The sequence below is a fragment of the Nyctibius grandis genome, chromosome 15 (genome assembly GCF_013368605.1).
Source record: "Nyctibius grandis isolate bNycGra1 chromosome 15, bNycGra1.pri, whole genome shotgun sequence".
In the NCBI taxonomy this organism is placed as follows: domain Eukaryota; kingdom Metazoa; phylum Chordata; class Aves; order Nyctibiiformes; family Nyctibiidae; genus Nyctibius; species Nyctibius grandis.
In genome coordinates this window covers 10,524,670-10,543,690 of record NC_090672.1, presented here as the reverse complement: position 1 = coordinate 10,543,690, position 19,021 = coordinate 10,524,670, and the positions used below count along the sequence as shown (strand labels likewise).

The window sequence follows — 19,021 nt, the reverse complement described above, 5'->3', positions numbered from 1 at the left end:
ACGTGGTATGAACCAGCATCGTCACTCGCAGGGTTCTCGCCATTCCCTGTCCGAACGCAAGGGCTGACCAACAGCAAACAGGAACAGGAGACGCACCTGACTCAGTCACAGCCTCTTCACCAAATTAAACCATTTTAGACTGCGTGTAAGCATACAGCTGGACAAAACGTGTACCTCCAGGAGCTACGTGTGGACAACTTCTGTAGACAGCGAGTTCCACATCCCATCAGCAAATCCACACACAAGCGCCCTGTGCATAGTTTAGAGAGCTTTTCAGTGATATGAAAAAGAATTATATTGTGAAAATTCTGATGTTTTCTTATAAAAATTACACTAGGTTTTAATTCCTTAATATGCAAATTCTTTGCCAGGTTCTCAAATACTGCTGGCAGCAGTGGAGACCCGCTTGTGTCCAAACAGACCATTGTTTCCTGAGTTTAGTGGAGCACAAAAGCAGAGCAATTAGTTTCCGTGGTAAGGATACATTATGCCACTGAATAAGCTTCTGAATCTTAGATTCTCATGGACTCCACAAGAGGGAGAGGCTTCATCTCTTGTCTGTCACAGGTTAGTATGACCCTGGCCTTACGCCTGTATATAAAAATGAATCTTGCTCTGTAAGGCTGAGCCATGGAAAAGCAGGGCAATGGCTGAGCCTCCAGCCCCACTGATGAAGCAGAGGTCTTCAAACCGTGATCTGCTCAGGAAGGCCAGGCTCTCCTGCTCATTACCCTGAGGATCCGGCATTACACATATGCGCCGACCCTATGTATTTAGATTTGCTGTACTTACATAAGTCTTTGCCCATTCCTTCCTCTCTTCCCCAAATATTAATACTTCTGAGGGAAAATTGCTTCACTACCCACCAAACTACAAACTATTCATTTGCTGGCAGGCAGCTGAAGAAGGGTATCACTGCGCTTGTTTCTAAACAGCTTTTCTTTTTATTTGTTGACACAAGAAATAAAAAATTGACTCTTTTACTAATCTGCATTGAAACAAAATCAGTTATCTCCATTTATATAGCCCATTTAGATTTAAAAAAACCTATATAAACACATTTTCCCAAAGGAGAAGACAACTCACTAGACAATATAATACACACATACTGAGTAGCTAAAAACATAACCATCAAAACACACACAATCTTCACATGCAAAAGCAAAAGCCAGGAAATTTACCTGAGTATCTTTTATGTATAAGCTACAGACACACACATACCTGTCCAATATAGGGAAACATACGTAAGATTTTGTATCTGGAAATATAAGTCAACTCACGATCCTGCTACCTGATCTCAGAAACACCATCACTCGGAGGTGCCCTGATACTGGCAGGACTCCACACGAACGCAGCAGTTTATCCATTTATAGCCAAATGCAAGATCCATGACACCACTTTTTAGCTGGGTGCGATGACCATTAAAAAACACTCCACACAACAGCCCCCTAATTCAATTTCTAGAATACAGACTATTTCAACTCCATAAATAATGTATTAAGGCCTAAAGTACCATATATTTGTAGAAAGAAGGGGTTAGTGGTTTGGTTTATTGTTACAGAAAAATACTTCAGTAGTAATAACAATTCTCTGAAATACACAAAAAACAATTTTTCTTCTCCTGCTCTACTATTTTTAACCAATAGCGACAGTTAAGTAACAGCTTTCTGTGTAAATTACATATTGGGCCTAAATGCACCCCTCTAGCTGTGGTTGGGGTATCTTACTGCAGAGGCAGTTATGGCCAGCAAACAACGAGGAACAACGAGGGTTCTCCTACAACGCGAGCACTCAAACATATGGAATATGTGCAGAACACTTCTTTTTGGTGTGGAGAGGAAGAAAGACAGTGTGAAGTCATTCAAGCGGAATGATAACTAAACCAAAGCCAGATCAAAGGAACGAAGAAGAAAGACTGAAATGTGAAGCTGAAATATTTATTGCCTTCAAAACATCATCCCTATCCTGTCCCTGGGCACTTTAATATTTCGAAGTTGTTAGAAAGCATTCTAACTTGTTTCATCATTTCAAAGAAACAAAGCCAAAAATATAAAGTAGAGAACAATTTCATCTTTTGTTCCCTGATTTTAAGTATAAGATGAGCTTGTCTTTGTGAGAAAAAGCATGAATCCACTTATAAATTGCTTAGTTTGCATAATTTGAGATGTTAACATCAAAAAGCTGGTCTGCATTCCTTCAAGTAAGCTGTAACAACTAATGATATTTACAGTATTATTATTTTAAACTATATACTTATGTTTTAAATAAATCATGAGATAACATTAACAAACTGAGCCATTACTTAAAGCCATTAATGAATTTAGAGTAAATAACATTCCACGTGTGTAGTATTACACTTCTATGAAATAAGAAGAATAATGCATTACGTTCAAAATTAATGGCTCACAAATTAACTAGACATTGGTTAAACACACTAATAATTATTATAACTATTTCTCGTTATAATAATGACAGGGTACTGTTGTGCTAGGTGTTATGCAAACAGAATAAAAACAGCAACTACAAAATGATGAATGAGATGTGGGTTAAAAGGCTGGGCAAGTGTTGTAAATGTGGCTGGAAAGGCAAATGTTATAATTTTGCTCAACATTGCAGAAACTGTCTACAAGATTTAGTTATACCATATATATGAAAGGCCACAGAGTCTCGATTATCAAGAGAGGAGGATTAAAACAGAGATTAATGGTCATGGCTTTTACATGCTGAGATGACAGCTAAACCTCAACAAGGAGAACACAGAGGGAAGAATCAGAGAGACAGGTGTAGATAATGGCTTAGATAAAAGGAGACAAGACTGTAATTAAAAGGTGGACCAGAAAGTCAGCAGCACAGATAGTAAATAGATTCATGAGATACCCAGAGAAGAGGTGCAAAGAAGGAAAAGACAGGGATCAGAGAACAGTGCTGTGGCACAGAAAGCTGGAGGACAAATAAAATAAACCATCTGAAGGATAAACTATGGGAGAGATCACTGAGCAGAGGAGGAGAGCCAGGCAAGAAGAATCACTTAACACTAACAAAGAACAGCCCGAGACGTGTTACGAGTGACAGAGCCAACAGTGGTTGGCAAATCAAAGACGACGAGGATGAAGTAACAGTATTAAGACTGTCTCCAATTTTTCCAATACAGAATTCTAAATGAAACATCTAACTAATTACTTCAGCTTAAAGCACGCCAAGTTTACTATTTCAAAGAGGTGCTGATAAAGACATCCTGGGTCAAAAAGCCTTTAATAAAATAAATTATTTCCCACCAATCCTGTTTCTCTTCTACCCTTAGACAATCATGGCTACACCACCAAATACCAGTTTTGAATAAGCAAGAATCCAGAAAGCAAGTGTATCACTTGCCCATACAAGGACGTACAAGGATACAGTAGTCATTCTATCATTCTACCTATTTAAGGTAACTATTTTTATGGCTAAAATAATTGTACTTATACCTTAGGATTCAGAATAATAATATCCATGTTGTAATGGACAATACAGTAACTCAATACTGAGGAATGGTGAGTACCTACTCAGCTCATCAGCTTCTTCTAAGATGCTGGTATGGTGGACATGGGTTTTCACTTTTTTTCTCTTAATAAAAGTACTATTTGAAATATTAACTTTATTCCCTCAGTGAAGCTTGGTTGTGTTGTTGATGAAGCTGGAGAAAAGTTGTACAAAGTACATAAAAAGTAAAAGTAAACTTGAGATTACCAAGTGTAATTGAAGTCTAGCAATCACAATCATTAGCAGCAACAAAAGGAACAAAGCCATTCCTTGTACTATTTTTGTAGTTAGTTTTTAACTGATCCAAAAAAGGTGACAGCCTGAAACATTTCATACTTACTGAAAATCAGTAATTGAATTCAATCACCTGTAAGACTTACTTTAGCCAACCGAAGGCTCTTCTCATTTCATCAATGTTTTGGGCACTATATAGTCTTGAAATATACTGCACTGAATCTAAAAGATACACTAATGTGAAAGGGAAACCTTCGGAATAATAATAAGGGAAGAATTCTGACATTTGTGTTAACTATTTCTATATTCATTTAGTGAGGTTAAAAATCTATAGCCCTTAACTACATCATTAGAATAGCAATTTACAGCAGTTAACCTAAGCGTTATAGCATGATACACTGATGCTGTTCATCTCACAAAGCTTTCATACCATACATCTATATATTATATTGAAGCATTTTCACAGTCGATATCATTAAAAAGATGGCATATGATATCTCTATAACCATCTTGAGGGACATAATGGTCCCACAGACAAGGACTAAAAATCAACTGTTACTTTTTTTTCGTACAACTGGAGCTTTCTTTTAAATACATATTTCATTATTGTCAGTAGGTCTCCAGAGAAACTGGTGAAAGAAAATGAAAGGCTGTAAATAGTTAATAGAACACTTTATTTTTTCTTTTAAGTGAGACTATTAAATAAAGCTACCACATTTTTTTGTCCTCTGTTCATACTTTACATTGTGCCTCCTAGAGTGAGGGTTATGTCAGCATGTTCACTAGGGCTGAAGGAATGTTTACAATACGCTGGAAACTTTGACTGGTTTTGCTCTAAAAGGTTTCAGATGCTCAAACAGCACCAAGTGGAGAACAGCTGGCTGGTTTTCCACTGATTCTTAGAGGAGGAAATAAAAAAAAAAACAAAACCAACCAAACCAAAAAACACACAGCCCTGTTTTAAAGAGTAAAATTATATCCACTCTTAAGATTACCACTGGTTTTAAATCAAAGTTTGCTTTTTTCATCATACTGCAACTGTTGCAACAAGACAACACTAAACATTTTAATAGAAGAGAACGATGAACACAACGAACATGAGTATAAACTCTTAATGTTCTTTATTGCAACACTTGGAATTAAAGACAATGCCTTCTCATATTTCTTTAATTATTTCCGCCTTTAAATAGTAATAGCTTTTCCATTCCTCCGAGAACTCCTCCACACACAAATACTTCATTTTCAAGGAAAAATAGAATTAACTACAGGAAAACAGCTACACTTAGGCTATTATCCTAAAAATACTAACAACAACAAGCGATTATTCAGAATCTGGATTCAACTTAGAGGAGCAAGAAAGGAAAAAAAACTTGCCGTTAAAGCTATCACTCCATTTATTTATTTATCATCATATTGATGATTATCATGTGGTTGTATTTTTCTGTGTGCGATGGCATTTATGACATCCACCACTACAAGAAGTCCATACAATTCAGTCCATACACTAGTATTCTGAAGAAGCAGCTGGATTTAGCACTTCTGGTGCTAAAATTTGATATATTTTTACATATTCTGAACAAAGTAAAAAGAGCCCTTCAGACCAAACAAATCCAGGCCTTCTCTTTGTATATCAAAGAAAACCATCCAATGAAATACGAGTCATTACACAGCCATAGCTGTACGAAAAAGTAGAACAGATTCTGCAAGGGACTGTCTCGTCCTGTTCCCGTTTTTGCCTTGTCCCCATTTCACCAACATAGGGGAACCGGGGAAAACACCAGGCAGAACACCTGCTGGAGCGGGACAAGCGGTCTCTGAACAAAAAAATATAAAATACTCAGGGCAGCATGATAACAGGATCACGTAAACTGAAATCATTCCACTGCACCAGAGTCCAAACCAGACGGAAACCCTGTGGAAGTAAAAACGAGAGGAAATGGGAACACACTGAACCTCCGCAGAGCAGCAACCCAGGCATCCCCTTTTTGTCAGGAATTGAGGCTGAAGTTGCAGTACAATTATAATTAGATTTCTTCTTGCAGAACATACTGACACTAGCTTCTGCTTCTGAGTAAATGTGATATATGAGCCTTTCGGTTGAGGCTTTACCAGTATCAGTACTAAGTTTAAAACCTCAAGACAAGCCTGAGAAGAGCTCCAGCTCCATTGCTCCCTGTATCTTGTGACGATGTCAGGTAGGGAACAAATGATTCAGAAGGGAATAACCAAACGTCTGGCAAACCATACTAGGAGATGACTAAAAGCCCTTTGAATAAAGAAATTACTAAGATTTCATGAAGAGTTGGTATGAAAAAGATGTTATTTCTTTCCCAAAACAGCATTTTTCCAACTTGTTTTAGTAAATGCATATGCATTTTTATCAGATTCTTTCTACAAAGCAAAACCTTGTAGTAGTAATAACTGTACAATACACAAAAACTGAAATGTAAAATATATATTAGTATCACTGAACTACACTTGACAAAGTCCCTAGAAATAGTAGAGTCCAGCAGCAGCACGGAGAGGTATAATGGATTGACACAAGAGAAATCAACTTATTTTCCTTGATTTTCATGTCAAGGATTCCCAGAGAAAATATGTGCATGTACACAAGTATATATGGGAAAAGAAAGGTAAATTACTTTTATTTCTGTATTTTATTGAACATCTACATGCACCACCTTCACACCATGCCTTTGGCTGAAAAGACTTTAAAATGTTTTGGTCTGCCATCTAAACCAAATCACAACATACTGTGAAAACCGTACATGTGTGCTTTAGAAACTCTTGTAAAAATACAAATCTGCTAATGGATAGGAACGGCTTTGCTGGTTTCTGTAAAATTTAGTCCCTCTTTCTTCCCCAGAAGAGTTTTAAGCAAGTTCAGATGAGGGGTAGAGAAGCAATGGAGAAGAGAGGTGTTGCTAGTTTCTTATGTAAACAAACAACTTTATTAAGTGACTTTCAATAAACCAGCTGCTAAGCATTTGCTCTGTATCATCACCACTTGCAAAGTGCTGAGATTTGGCTCCGTAGGCAGGTTTAAAAAAAAAAAAAAGGCAAAGATTGAGAGGAAGAATGTTATGAAGCATTTAACTGTAGATGGTGTGCACACATTCCTTGACATTTCAGTGTTCAATTACAACATCTGCACCTGTAGAGGCAACAGTTTATTTCATTTCTCCTGACATAACTTTTTAAAAATTGTTTCCTTCAATCACACTACAGAATAGAAGAGTAAGAACTCAGGAAAGCTATATTTCTGTAGCATAATGAAATACTAATTTGTGTATGAGACACGCAAACCAAAAGGCATTAAATCAGATCCCATAATTATTTCCACTATGTGAGAACCATCACAACCATTATCCTGAGAAACCAGCAGCAGCAAGGTGGTCTGCACCTCCATGCAGGTGACAGATGATAACAGCCTCAACTCATATGTATGTTTATAATTCAGTTCAAAAACTCCTTCTCAAGATGGACAAACTTTATGTCTATGCAGTCATAAAGGTTATTATGGACTCCAGAATGGAAGTGGCAAAACAAAACCACATTAAAACTGAGGTGGCCTAAATTGTATTCACACTTCAAAAAACCTGTAACTATTACTATTTACTTCTACAATAAAATCCTCCCTTCTTTACTGTTTCATCTTTACTTTTTTATATATTATTACTAATAACATATAAATAGACTTCAAACTAAATGCTGTAAAACAAACGTTTCCTCCTGTACACCTGATACCTTCCTTGATGTAGGTCAGGCTGGCAGTTACACCTCGCACACACTGATGGAGTATATAAAAACTAATAACGCACATGGCTATTCTGCTCTTTCTTTGGATCATAAAGGAGATTTTTACCTCTGATCTTAGCAACAATGTTCTAAGTTTCTCTGTTTATCAGCAAGTAAATGAGGCCAGACAAGTATATGCACTTCTGCTGGCTGCAAATAATGCCTGGCACAGAACTGTGAGACTTACACGGGAAGCCTTTGGGATCATTGCTGTGACTACCCCGCTAACATTAAATTCTAAATATTTAAATTGTGAACGTAATATGTACTTATCATCTCCAAGGTCCTTATTGAACATGAACTCTCAGTGGTGTTTCATGGAATTACTACTACAATTCTGTCTGAAATTTTTGCAATGACTAGGAAGACTGCTGTCTGTAGTTTACAACGCTATTCTGGAACCAAAAGAAACAGTAAAAGTCTTCAAACAATTCCATAGTGAGAAGGGCTAGAGTTCACCTTGTTCTTTGAGAGCTTATATCAACAGAAGTCATTATTTAGTGCACCTTCTGTTGAAAAGAAATATAATTTTTGTGATCGACACATCAAACTTGACTAAAGCATTAACAGCTCAGCATGCTTGCATCTTTATGAAAAGAAGTTAGATACAACTTCAGAGCTTTTGTTTAGCAGATATTTAGCCTATTTGTAACCCATTCTCATGACATTTTATGCAATCAAACTAAAGGGATTAGAGAAACAACCTTTCTCCCCCAAGTAATTACACAGAAGCTTTTTAAGAATACTTTGATATTATATAAATGCAGTTTAAATGACATTCTAGAAAAATCCTTAGAGCACTTCCTATAGTCAGTTTTGCTATTAGGCAATGCCTATGACATGCATCGCTAACTAAATATAAAATTTGTATCTACCAGTGGCCTCCAATAGTCATGAGTTTAGAGCAATTCTTTTGGAAAAGATTTGTTTTTGACAAAGATTTCTACCATAAACTTCAGAAGAAAAAAAAAATCCTTCCACAAGCTACGTAAATCCCTATTCAGTATTAAAACTTTGGCAACAGTATTTATTTGAAGTGAAAGATACTTTTAGAAATGTGGATTTTACTATTCCACACAATGTCTCAAATCACTTTCATTATGCATCTATGTGGACGTGTTTGAAACTGCAACCGCAGTGTTTGCTGTCACACCACTGGAAAAATAATAATAAAAAACCCCACTAAAATGCTGCCACTTCCCTTTCTATGTGCTTGCAGCTGACTAGCTACTCAAGATATAATCCTGTGGCCATTTCAGAATCAAAGTGCATTCAGATCAAAGTAGTTTATGAGAAATCACTGATGCACCTACTGGGTTCTGAGCTGCAATTCCACAAGGCATCGTTTCTATTGAAGATGGTGAACTATATTTTCACTCATCTCAAGGAAGATAAGGTTGTTTTCTAAAGGTTTACTGTGCCTGCCTTAGCTTGGAATTACTTAATTTGATTCCACAAATAGTCAAAGAAATACAGCAAAATAAACCATTTTCACATCAGACATTAGATCTCATGAGTTCATATTAATAGCGAGAGATTGTTAAAAAGCCTAATTTTTGCAGCAATGGGGAAAAAAAAAAAGCCATAAGGAAGCCATGTCATTAGCAGTTCTTCTATATGGGGCACGTGAGCCTGTTCTTAACACTCGTGCACTGACACATCCGTGATCAGAAATGTACAGACGCAGAGGTTTTGCACTGGACTTGCAATCTGAAAGAACTGGCCAGCAGAATATACGCTTAGATTATGGCACTATATTTCTGTAAATACAATATTTTTAATCTTTAGGAGCACAAATCCACCCTTATGATTCTGTCAACTTCTGTCTCCATCCAGACAAAAGCATGGATGAAAGCTAATTTTTATTTCTATTCAATTACAAAATGGTTACTTATTAGCATTACTTATTCCATTACAAATCTTGAAATTAACCCCAAATCACTGCTATAAAACAAATGAAAGAACAGTAGTGTAGATTTATTATTAAAGAGTAACCTATCTCCGAAATTAAAACATTTTCCTTTTTAAATTAGGAGAGTGATATATCATTTAATATTAGAAATCGCTACATTATTTTCAACACCCTGAATCAAAAAAATAAAATTTAAAAAAGGCATAACAGAGTGCCACAGGACATGGAAGTGACCTGGGAAATGTACTCTACAACGTGAGTGGAAGTAGCTCATATTAGAAGACACTTTGAAAACCGGGAATAGGTATTAATCCCTTGCTGTGAGGGAAATAGTCTAGGCATACTTGTGACCCGTCACGCAGTCTCCAGGGTTCTTTGATCCCAGAGGGTCACCTGTCCTCAGTTTGGGTCAAAGGACCCACTCACACAAAAGCACAAGGTTGGGACTGGCCTCTGCCAAAATCATCTTAACTTTGTGGGCCCTCAAGTATCCACCAGTAAACTGGGTTCTTGACATTTTAGTCTTTCAAATCCTTACTCTAATCCAAACATTAAACCTAAGCTTAACTACATCTAGGGAATACCTGAAATAAATGAGGATCCCCTCAGCTACCTACAGAGCTGCTCAGCACAGTGCTGTTACCTAAAAAGTAAGTTCAAAACCCACCGCACACTAACCCACTTCACGAATACTTGCCTGAAGCGCAGCACTACCATGTTTACTCTGCGCTGAGAGCACCCACATGGGGAATAAATTCTGAGCAGCCAGTGGACTGTAAAGTCAGACATATTTTATTAACATAAATAAGTGCAAACTGACTTGTTATTTGAAAGGCATGGAAGATATTTAATGAAACTGCACTATCAATGAATCAGACGTTAAAATACTAAAAGATTACGTTTAGTTGATAAACATACAGTCTCTCTAAAATTATAAATAATAGTCAGTGTAAAGAATTTAAAGATTAAAAGCTACAGTTTTTATTAATGTCTGTAGTGATTTAAGATAGTCTCTATTGATGCCAAATACCTAAGAGATTATAGAAATAAAGGAATACAGACTTCAGCCCTGTGACTTTTACTGAACAGAAGTATCTTCACAATGCCTCTATCAGCCTAGATAAGATACATTGCAACATTTAACTGAGTAGTTTTAGCAAATAACTCCTGGTTTGTTTCAGAATAATCTGCTTTCCTTAGAAATTATTACCATAACTTTGAATTCAAGCTGGATAAACATATGGAAATAATATTGTACATAATCAAAAATGGAAGCAGTATAACAAGAGTCAATCTTGTCATACATGCATCTGCTGTATGTAAACCGCTCCTCCACTCAGAAAACATCAAACTTGTTGCATCCTGATTAGTTTCTTAATGTACAAGGTCAGCAAAGAAGCTGTTCCAAGTTAGCTAATGAAAAATGTCTTCTGTTTGCTGTAGGCCATTTCTCCGAACCTCAGCTATGTTTGAAAAATAAGTATTCGCACAAAAAAGTGTGGTACCAAAGAGAAAAAAATCCACATTAAAGTTGTAATTTATGGATATTAAAAAAAATTACAAATATAATAAATCAAGGTAAAACATAATTTAAATAAATACATCTTTCAAATTTATCCCTTCCTCTAAAACAGTCCAAAGCAAATAGTCTTTATTTTTGATTATTTGCCAATACTTATCCATTCTAAAGTGAAGCAGATTTCATTTACTTGACAGAACAAGACCAGCTGAAATCATTAACTTCAATTCTGCTTTATTCCTACCCCTTGAAAGTCAAAAAATTTGGCTGGCTTGGTTCTTGCTTTACTTTTTAAATTTTTATGGCTGACTAAAACCCTGAAGATGCGAAAAAAACCCTTTACAATGGGAAGATAACCCAGACAAATTATAGGAAGGCAGTTAGATGAGACAAAGCATAAGTTTCTTGAATAAATGTGAATAAAAATTTGGATGGTTCAACAATTATTCCAAGTTCACTTACTTCAGTGTCTCTTCCAGTTTACGAATTTTCTTTTGAGCATCCCCTCTTTCTTTATCAAAATCATTCTGGACGCCATGAATCTACCATTTGAAGAAAAAAGATACCATATTTTAGCTAAAACAAATTCTGATTTAAAAAAAAGTTATTTTAGATTATAAAAACTATTTGTTTTGCATATTTCTTTTGCACTGATATAGACAACCATCTCTAAAATTACATAAAATGCATTAATAAGTATTAACAAAGAGATAAAGTATAATAATATGGCCAATATAGCTATTTTTTTTCTCAAAATGAGTATTATTCTCTAGAATAAGGATGTATCACTAATTAGATAAAAAGGAATAACTTCGAGGCCCTTTAATTCTTCTCTAAAATGTTTGTATTTTTCATAGTATATTTTAGTTATCATTTAAATTTGAAATACTATTTTTATTCCTATTAGTATTTAATCAACACAGAATGAAGATGGCAACTTTCAAGAGCTCTTCCACAAGGAAATTGTCCTAGCAATCTGAGAAATTCCTTCTCTCCCTATAAAGCAATATAGTCCCAAAAGACACTGAATGAAATCTCACTCCCACTTCCTAAATTCACTAACCAGGAGCAGACATTTTTATGAAGAATTCTTTTCTCAGGTACTTTTGGATTAAGAGAGGAAAGCAGCTTCGGAATTTGGCAACCCTCCAGGCATGGTACAAGCCATGGGTTTTCATAATGTTTTTTGCCAAAGGCAGATTATGTAGAAGAGTTTGTTTTGCTTTTAGGCTTGCTCAAGTAACAATGTGGCAATGGCACCTACTAACCCTGTTTTTCTTTATCAGGTGGGGAGCACGGGAAATCCTCTATTCACCTGCAATCATTTGCAATATTATATTTTATTAAGTCACTACAATAAAGACAAATGTGTTCTAATAAGTGTACAGTCAGAAGCATAAGAGTATAGTCTAACGATAAAAAAAAATTCTGAGATTCTCTACCATAAACAGCTCCATGTAGGTGTTTACTACACGGAAGCCTGAACACTTAGTTGGTTTGAAAGAGCCTCAAAACTGATGGGCTTCTATCAGAGTGTAAAGAAGGAGCTGCCAAACCTGGCAAAATTATATATATTTAACAGCTGGCTCGAGAATGGCGCTCAGGAATAATCTGTCACTGTTCTTACGCTCAGCTGAATGTTTGGAAAACAAGCGGTAGATTATTTATAAAAAGCAGGTGTTTCCTTTGCTTGTAAAACCATTCAGCCTAACTGGTTCCTGATTCAGCAGATAAGCACATTTAATCAAGCAGTGACATTTAGGGTTACTACCTATTATTTGTTTGATGTTTAAATATCCTAGCAGGCAATAGCCACTGTAGACTAATAAAGATTATTAGATAATGGGTAGGCTCTTAAGTGAACAGATTGCACCGGAGACTTCATGATTCCTCTACTTGAAGGCAAGCTTGGTTTAGTATTTTATGGGCCAATCTATACTATCTTATGGTTTTATATCCATAGATTGTTCACATGTATTTTTTCTCCTCCTTTCTCAAAGACTTTATTTTGAAAACACAGTTACATCAAACTTTATGAATAGGCAAACTGCTGCAAAGTTATCTATTGAAAACAAAGGGTCTACTTCCTTGTTTACTGATACACAGTTACAACTTCAGTATCTGCGCTCGCTAGTGTAGAGTGACTGCTGACATGCCCTCCGCCCATGCTAAGCAGCATTTTCCCAAATGATCCTCAAACCTCATCCAGGATTCACACAGGACAGGCGCCACTGCAGAAAGGTACATGGATGCATCCACCTTATTGTCCAGAATCGTAAAGTTTAACAGTGTAGGTGTGAACATTTGATGGCATTTGGAGTTGATGCCCAGAAACGTTACCAGCCACAATTAATCCGTACTTATCTGCAGTGGAATGGAAGTGATGTATTGCAATAATCCAATGTCCACTATACTTCAGTAGCTAGAAGATATCCACATTACACTAACACATTTTTATTTTGACCTGCAATGTTATTGCAATGCTAGGCTTTTCTTGAGACCAACATTCATAAAAACCATGACTTGTTTAAAGACACAAATGTAGGCTAGGATTAGACCAAAACATATCTCAGAATGAAAAAGTATTTGAACTCAAGTCAGCAGAAGGCTCTAACTCAAACCAAAAACTCACTACAATTCATGTTGCAAACGCTATTACCAAGTGACAAGTAGCTATGATCACAATTCACTATTTTATGTTATAAATTTGCCACATTTGGAAATGACATGTTTAAATAACACATCCTTTCACTTAAATAGGCATCTAACACACCCTCTTACTAAACACTGCATAAGTTGAACATACAACGTTACTAAATTGAAGTTTAATTTGAAACTTGTTCATGTTTAAAGGCTAAAAGAATAGACAGTGTTTGCAAAGTGCCTTAAGATGAAGTGTTTTTGATGAGAATTATGTTTTTTAATTTAAGTTTCTGATGTAAAAATAATGCATGTTGACAATATATAGAGAATACACTGAAATCACGGGAAAGTATGGAATGCAGATATACTGGGAAAAAGAGGTATGGAAGAACATACAAACACTGACAACAGGTTAGTCTAAGTTCAATGGAGTTCATTACCTTTTCTCTAAGAGCAGTTAACAGCAGATGCCAACAAGAGAAGCATATACAAAGAGGACAGGCTCACAGCAGCACTACTTTGGAAATGCTCCTCCAGCCCCCATCATTTGGCAACAGGAATGGAGAATCAGGGGGGATATCTCTGTGCTTTAACAGCTGTACTTAAAGTCTTCCTTGAATTTGTCCAATTATTTTTCCAATCCATGTGAAATGCTTGGATTCCAAAATTTACTTCTTTGGGGATATCAGAATTTAAACCTTTAGCTTCTGTATACAACAAAATTGGAAATGTCCATAAGATCATGTATTTTCCTGAAAACATTACCTGTTTTTCATACATACGCTCCAAGTGAAGTTTGTCCTGTTGAAGCTGGTATTCTTGATCCTGCAAAGGAAGAGATGTGTACTCTAAATAAATAAACAAATGACATTTTTCTTTCCTTTCAAAGCAGTCATTAAACACACACACTTTTGCTATTATATAGAACAGTCCATAAAAATTTAAAATCCACTTTATATCATCATTAAAAAATTCTTTGACACACAAAAAAATTCAGCCAACAGCAAAAATATCCACACATAAAACTATCTTGGAAGTCATGATTCATGTTGTCTAAAGCGAAAAAGCAACTTGTTCTCCTGAGCTATTAAAATGCCATTCTGTATTCATCAACTGTGAAATGAAAGACATAGGAGGAAAAGTAGATGCCAAAACTCAAACAGGATTGATACATGATACAGATGTGGAACTCATTATCCTGAGATAGAAGGATTAATTTAAATGCCTATAGGAAGATGGAATATTGAACAGAACTGTTAAATAGCAACAAAAATAAAAACAATTTTGAAACTTAAAAAAGTTTACAGTTTAGAAAAAAAAAAAAAAAGATATTCAAAATTCTTTGACGTCCTTCTCTATAATCCACTGATACACGTTTATACTGTTTTAACATGTGAATTACAACAGTCAAAAAGTTCCTGTGAAAATTCTGCTCTTACCACCCATAAAGTGATCTCTTTTAGTCACACTTTTTAAAGCAACTGTTAAGCATAAGGTGACACTTTATATATTTCTATGAATAAAATACATATAAAGATGCATGTTATATATAAGTGTATTTTAGCATGGCTATCTAAACATTCAAATCACTGGGAAAAGTAAAAAGGGCTGGTCATTACTGATAAGAAATTCAGGGCTCACCCTCAGCTGCTGCTGTCTTTGATGCTCTGAATCTTGTAACTGTTGTTTTAATAGAGACACACTATGGCGTAATTCTTCAATCACATCAGATGCCTGTAGGGATTTAACAGAAAAAGGAATTTTTGTGTTGCATTCCTCACTAGTTCTACAGATACATCTTTTGGTTTGTAAATTTATTTCTCAAAGGTGCCTGGAAATCAGAAAAAATTATCAACTTGGGAAAAAAACCTTTATGAGTTTACAACATCACTTCTATCCATCTGGTGAACTTAGAAATGTAAATAAAACCACAAGAAGTAATAACAAAAAACCTTGGCACTAATGACTGAAAGAAAGAAAAATACCTTGTAAATAAAATGGAGTAAAGTATAATCAAAGCTCCCAGAATTCCACTAAATAATTGTAAAAGACTCCATTTGTCCTATTGCTCTAAGATTAGCAGGTGGTATTTAAAACTTCAGCCTTTTCTACAGTCATTTAACTTGAAAATTATATTAAACATATATTAAATATTAAATATATTCAACAAATATTAATAAATATATATTAAATATACAAATATATGCATATTGGTAGATATCAACCTGATAGATGTTTTTATAGAAACAAAACAGAATTATTACATTTTGGGTGGAACGTACATGTGCAGAATTAAAAAAATAATTTCTTAAACACAAATATTTAACATAATGTTCCATATTAAAGAGGCCTGCAAGACAGTGTATTTCTGCAAAAAATATTTTCCCTCATTGTAGAGGCCTTATGAAAACATTAAGTCTTTAAGAGTGCTGAGGTCCTCTGGTATCCAGAATTTTTACAGAAGCGCAAAGAGACTTCATCTGAATCAGCTATGGAAATACCTCTATGTACACATACACACACACCCCAGAATTATCAGTCAACTTCAGATGATTTTTCAGTCAAATATGGGAACGAAAAATGAAATCACAATTTTTTTAAAAACTTATGCGCATGAATAACTTAGGGAACTGAAGAGTTCCTTGGATTTATTCATAAGCATTACATTTATCCTGAGCAGACCATTTTAAAAAATAAACATTTTAACACCTATTATACGTGGAAGCATACCTTAGCTGCAGAGAGAGCATGTTCCTGCTTTATAAAATTTATATCAACATGATATTTACTTTGTAGTTGCTGAACGTTCTCCTCAAATTCCTGGACAATATGGTCCTTGTCTTTTTGAAGTGAGCTGTGCCTACAAGTATTAAGCAAACAGAATATGGAAATAGCTTTGATATTTTGGCATCTTATCTGCTCACTATCAATTCTACAGAGCATGCAAGTCTGCCTGTACCATATGCTCACTGTAACAGAATAAAATGCTTATAAATAACAAAGATAAATACTCCTTACGATGGTTGGGTCAGTTCCAAAATGAGTTTTATATCAATTAACGCATTTTTGTCACAATTTTCTAATGCCAATTACCATTCACTGAGTTCTTGAAATAAAGTGAATAATGTTTGCTTTCAGAAATTCCATATTTTTCAATGTTAAAAAAAGCAACCACTATTTAATTACCTTGCTTTCACTTCCTGAAGTTCAGAGAGTACGGCCTGGTAACGTTGTTCTGCATCAGTCTTTTCTTGAGACCATTTTTGACACTGTAAATTACTACTTTCAGCCTCAACAGTCAACTGCTGGACACGAGCCTCCAGTTTTTTGACCGTCTCGTTCTAAAATAATAGGTCATTGTTGAGAAAACACAAGAATAAGTTAGGGTATACCTCTGTTGTTATTCAGTAGCCTAGAGCAACGAGATTCTTTGGTGGTCCAGAGACACAAGAGTTACAATAGCAAAGCTGTCATCAATCATGACAGTAAATTCTATGTTGTATATAAGAAATAAATAAATCTTCAAAATATGGATGTCTATTCCCCCCCACCACCAAAGTAACGTCTTCTCCCCTAAGCAAAACAACATGTGCAACTGATTTCTAAACTACAAATCTTTTAAAATGGGAGAGGCGACAGATATTTCTATGGAAAACTGTAATGGATGATAATACACGCAAAGCATTTTTAGACCTTCCATTAACCAAAAAGCATGTTATTATTAGCAATATGTACAACCTGCATGTGGGAAAGAGTATTTGAGGAAAAAAACTATATATATAAAAGATTTTACTTAGGTTGCTAAAGAATTACGGATTTTAAACAACTGCCTTTTATGTGCACACTTTGGCAAAACCACTTCCAAGGACAAACAACAAGATACAGTAATATCTGCTACGGATTTGAAGGATACAAGCAGAACATTACAATAGAAATGTTACATTAACAGTGCAAATGCTATCTATTTGTGTTTCAAATCAATTAACAAATATTAACTAAATAACTCACCAGTCACCTTGTAAGGTAAATATATCATCTCCATTTTATTACTGGAAAATGGAGGCACACAGAGAAGGAAAGTGTTGTGCACGTAAATATAACAAATTCGTACCAGGACTGAGAGCACATTGCTGAACTCTCTCCTGGTATACCTTTCCCTAATCCACTTCTCCATATCATTTGTTTAATTACACTGATTTCCTTTCAATAAATTACAAACAGCTACCAAAAGTTGTATCTTTTTCCCAGAACTTCATCTCCTAATACAAACAACTTTTAAAATTGCAGAATGAGAACAGGCAGGTAGCATGAGATTACTTCACTACTTCCCATTCTTCCCTAAATTTATGTTAATATGCACGGAAATAACAGAATAATTCCTCAGGAGACTGGAGTCAAAAAATAAGACACAGCTGTCCTTCCAGGATGTACATATCAGAGTTATTTTTATATTAACAAAGGTCTGAAGATTAGGGAGGTAGAACAGTATTTTCACCCTCTGTTAAAGTAAAATGAAAACTCAAACATCTGCCATCTCAGGTCAGTGCCCAACTGTCACAGAATTGTGAAATGAGCCTGGAGTAATGCAAGAACCTCACACTGCCAGAATGGGCACCTGAACTTTGTCGTGTGGCTTCAGATATTTCATGAACTGGGTTTTTTGGTTGGTTGGTTTTGGTTTTTTTAAAAGACCACCACCACAAAAAAAAAAAGTCATACTTAACATATTGCCAAACATCATAATTCCTCCCTGCCCTGCCACCCCTCAGGAAGTTAATACTTGTTCAATGCACAAAACCCTACTTATCAGTTCTACGGTATTAGTTAAACTGTTCAGCCAATTTCAGTTGCTAACAGCAATGGCATTCTTGACAACATGAAACTCTGAACAAGGAAACTCTGAAATACCAACAAAAAACCCCAAAAATCAGGAGAGAAAAAGAAAGAGAGACAGAAAAAAAGAAAACTAATTTCCAGTGACAGTCTAGTCTTTCATCTTAAGCCTTGCCTTGAACTCTACCTCGTTTAATTATTAAATCTGAAGCTGCTCAGCAAGATCTGTCTAGTTTTGATGGTTCTTAAATTCAATCTTGCTGACAGACTGTGTCCATTTTTCTCTGTATTTACTTTTACCTATGACATGATCTGAATGCTAATTTTTAAATTCAACATTCATTAATAAAGGAATAAATTTTGTTTGACATTGTCTTTTCACTCATTCAATTTTCTTCATACCTCATACTGATAAAAAGTACAGGATGTTTTCTTCAGGATACTTGTTAATTTTTTGTTTTTGACATCGTTTATATAGCAGGCACAAAATCCAAATTACACCTGCTTACATGTTTCTAATTATTCTAGGAAAGAAATGTAATAAATTAAAATAATACAATTAT

General features: G+C 35.3%; 1 protein-coding gene across 4 annotated transcripts in view; it reads right to left on the bottom strand.

Moving 5' to 3' along the window:
- Positions 1-19,021, bottom strand: part of CEP112 (centrosomal protein 112) — a 166,176-nt gene that overhangs the window by 107,433 nt on the left and 39,722 nt on the right. For all 4 annotated transcript variants that reach the window (XM_068413347.1, XM_068413348.1, XM_068413349.1 and 1 more), the window contains 5 exons: positions 16,812-16,966; positions 16,356-16,485; positions 15,267-15,359; positions 14,391-14,450; positions 11,445-11,524 (listed from right to left, as the gene is read on the bottom strand). In XM_068413347.1, the coding sequence (XP_068269448.1) occupies positions 11,445-11,524; positions 14,391-14,450; positions 15,267-15,359; positions 16,356-16,485; positions 16,812-16,966 (518 nt within the window). The remainder of the gene's footprint in view (positions 1-11,444; positions 11,525-14,390; positions 14,451-15,266; positions 15,360-16,355; positions 16,486-16,811; positions 16,967-19,021) is intronic.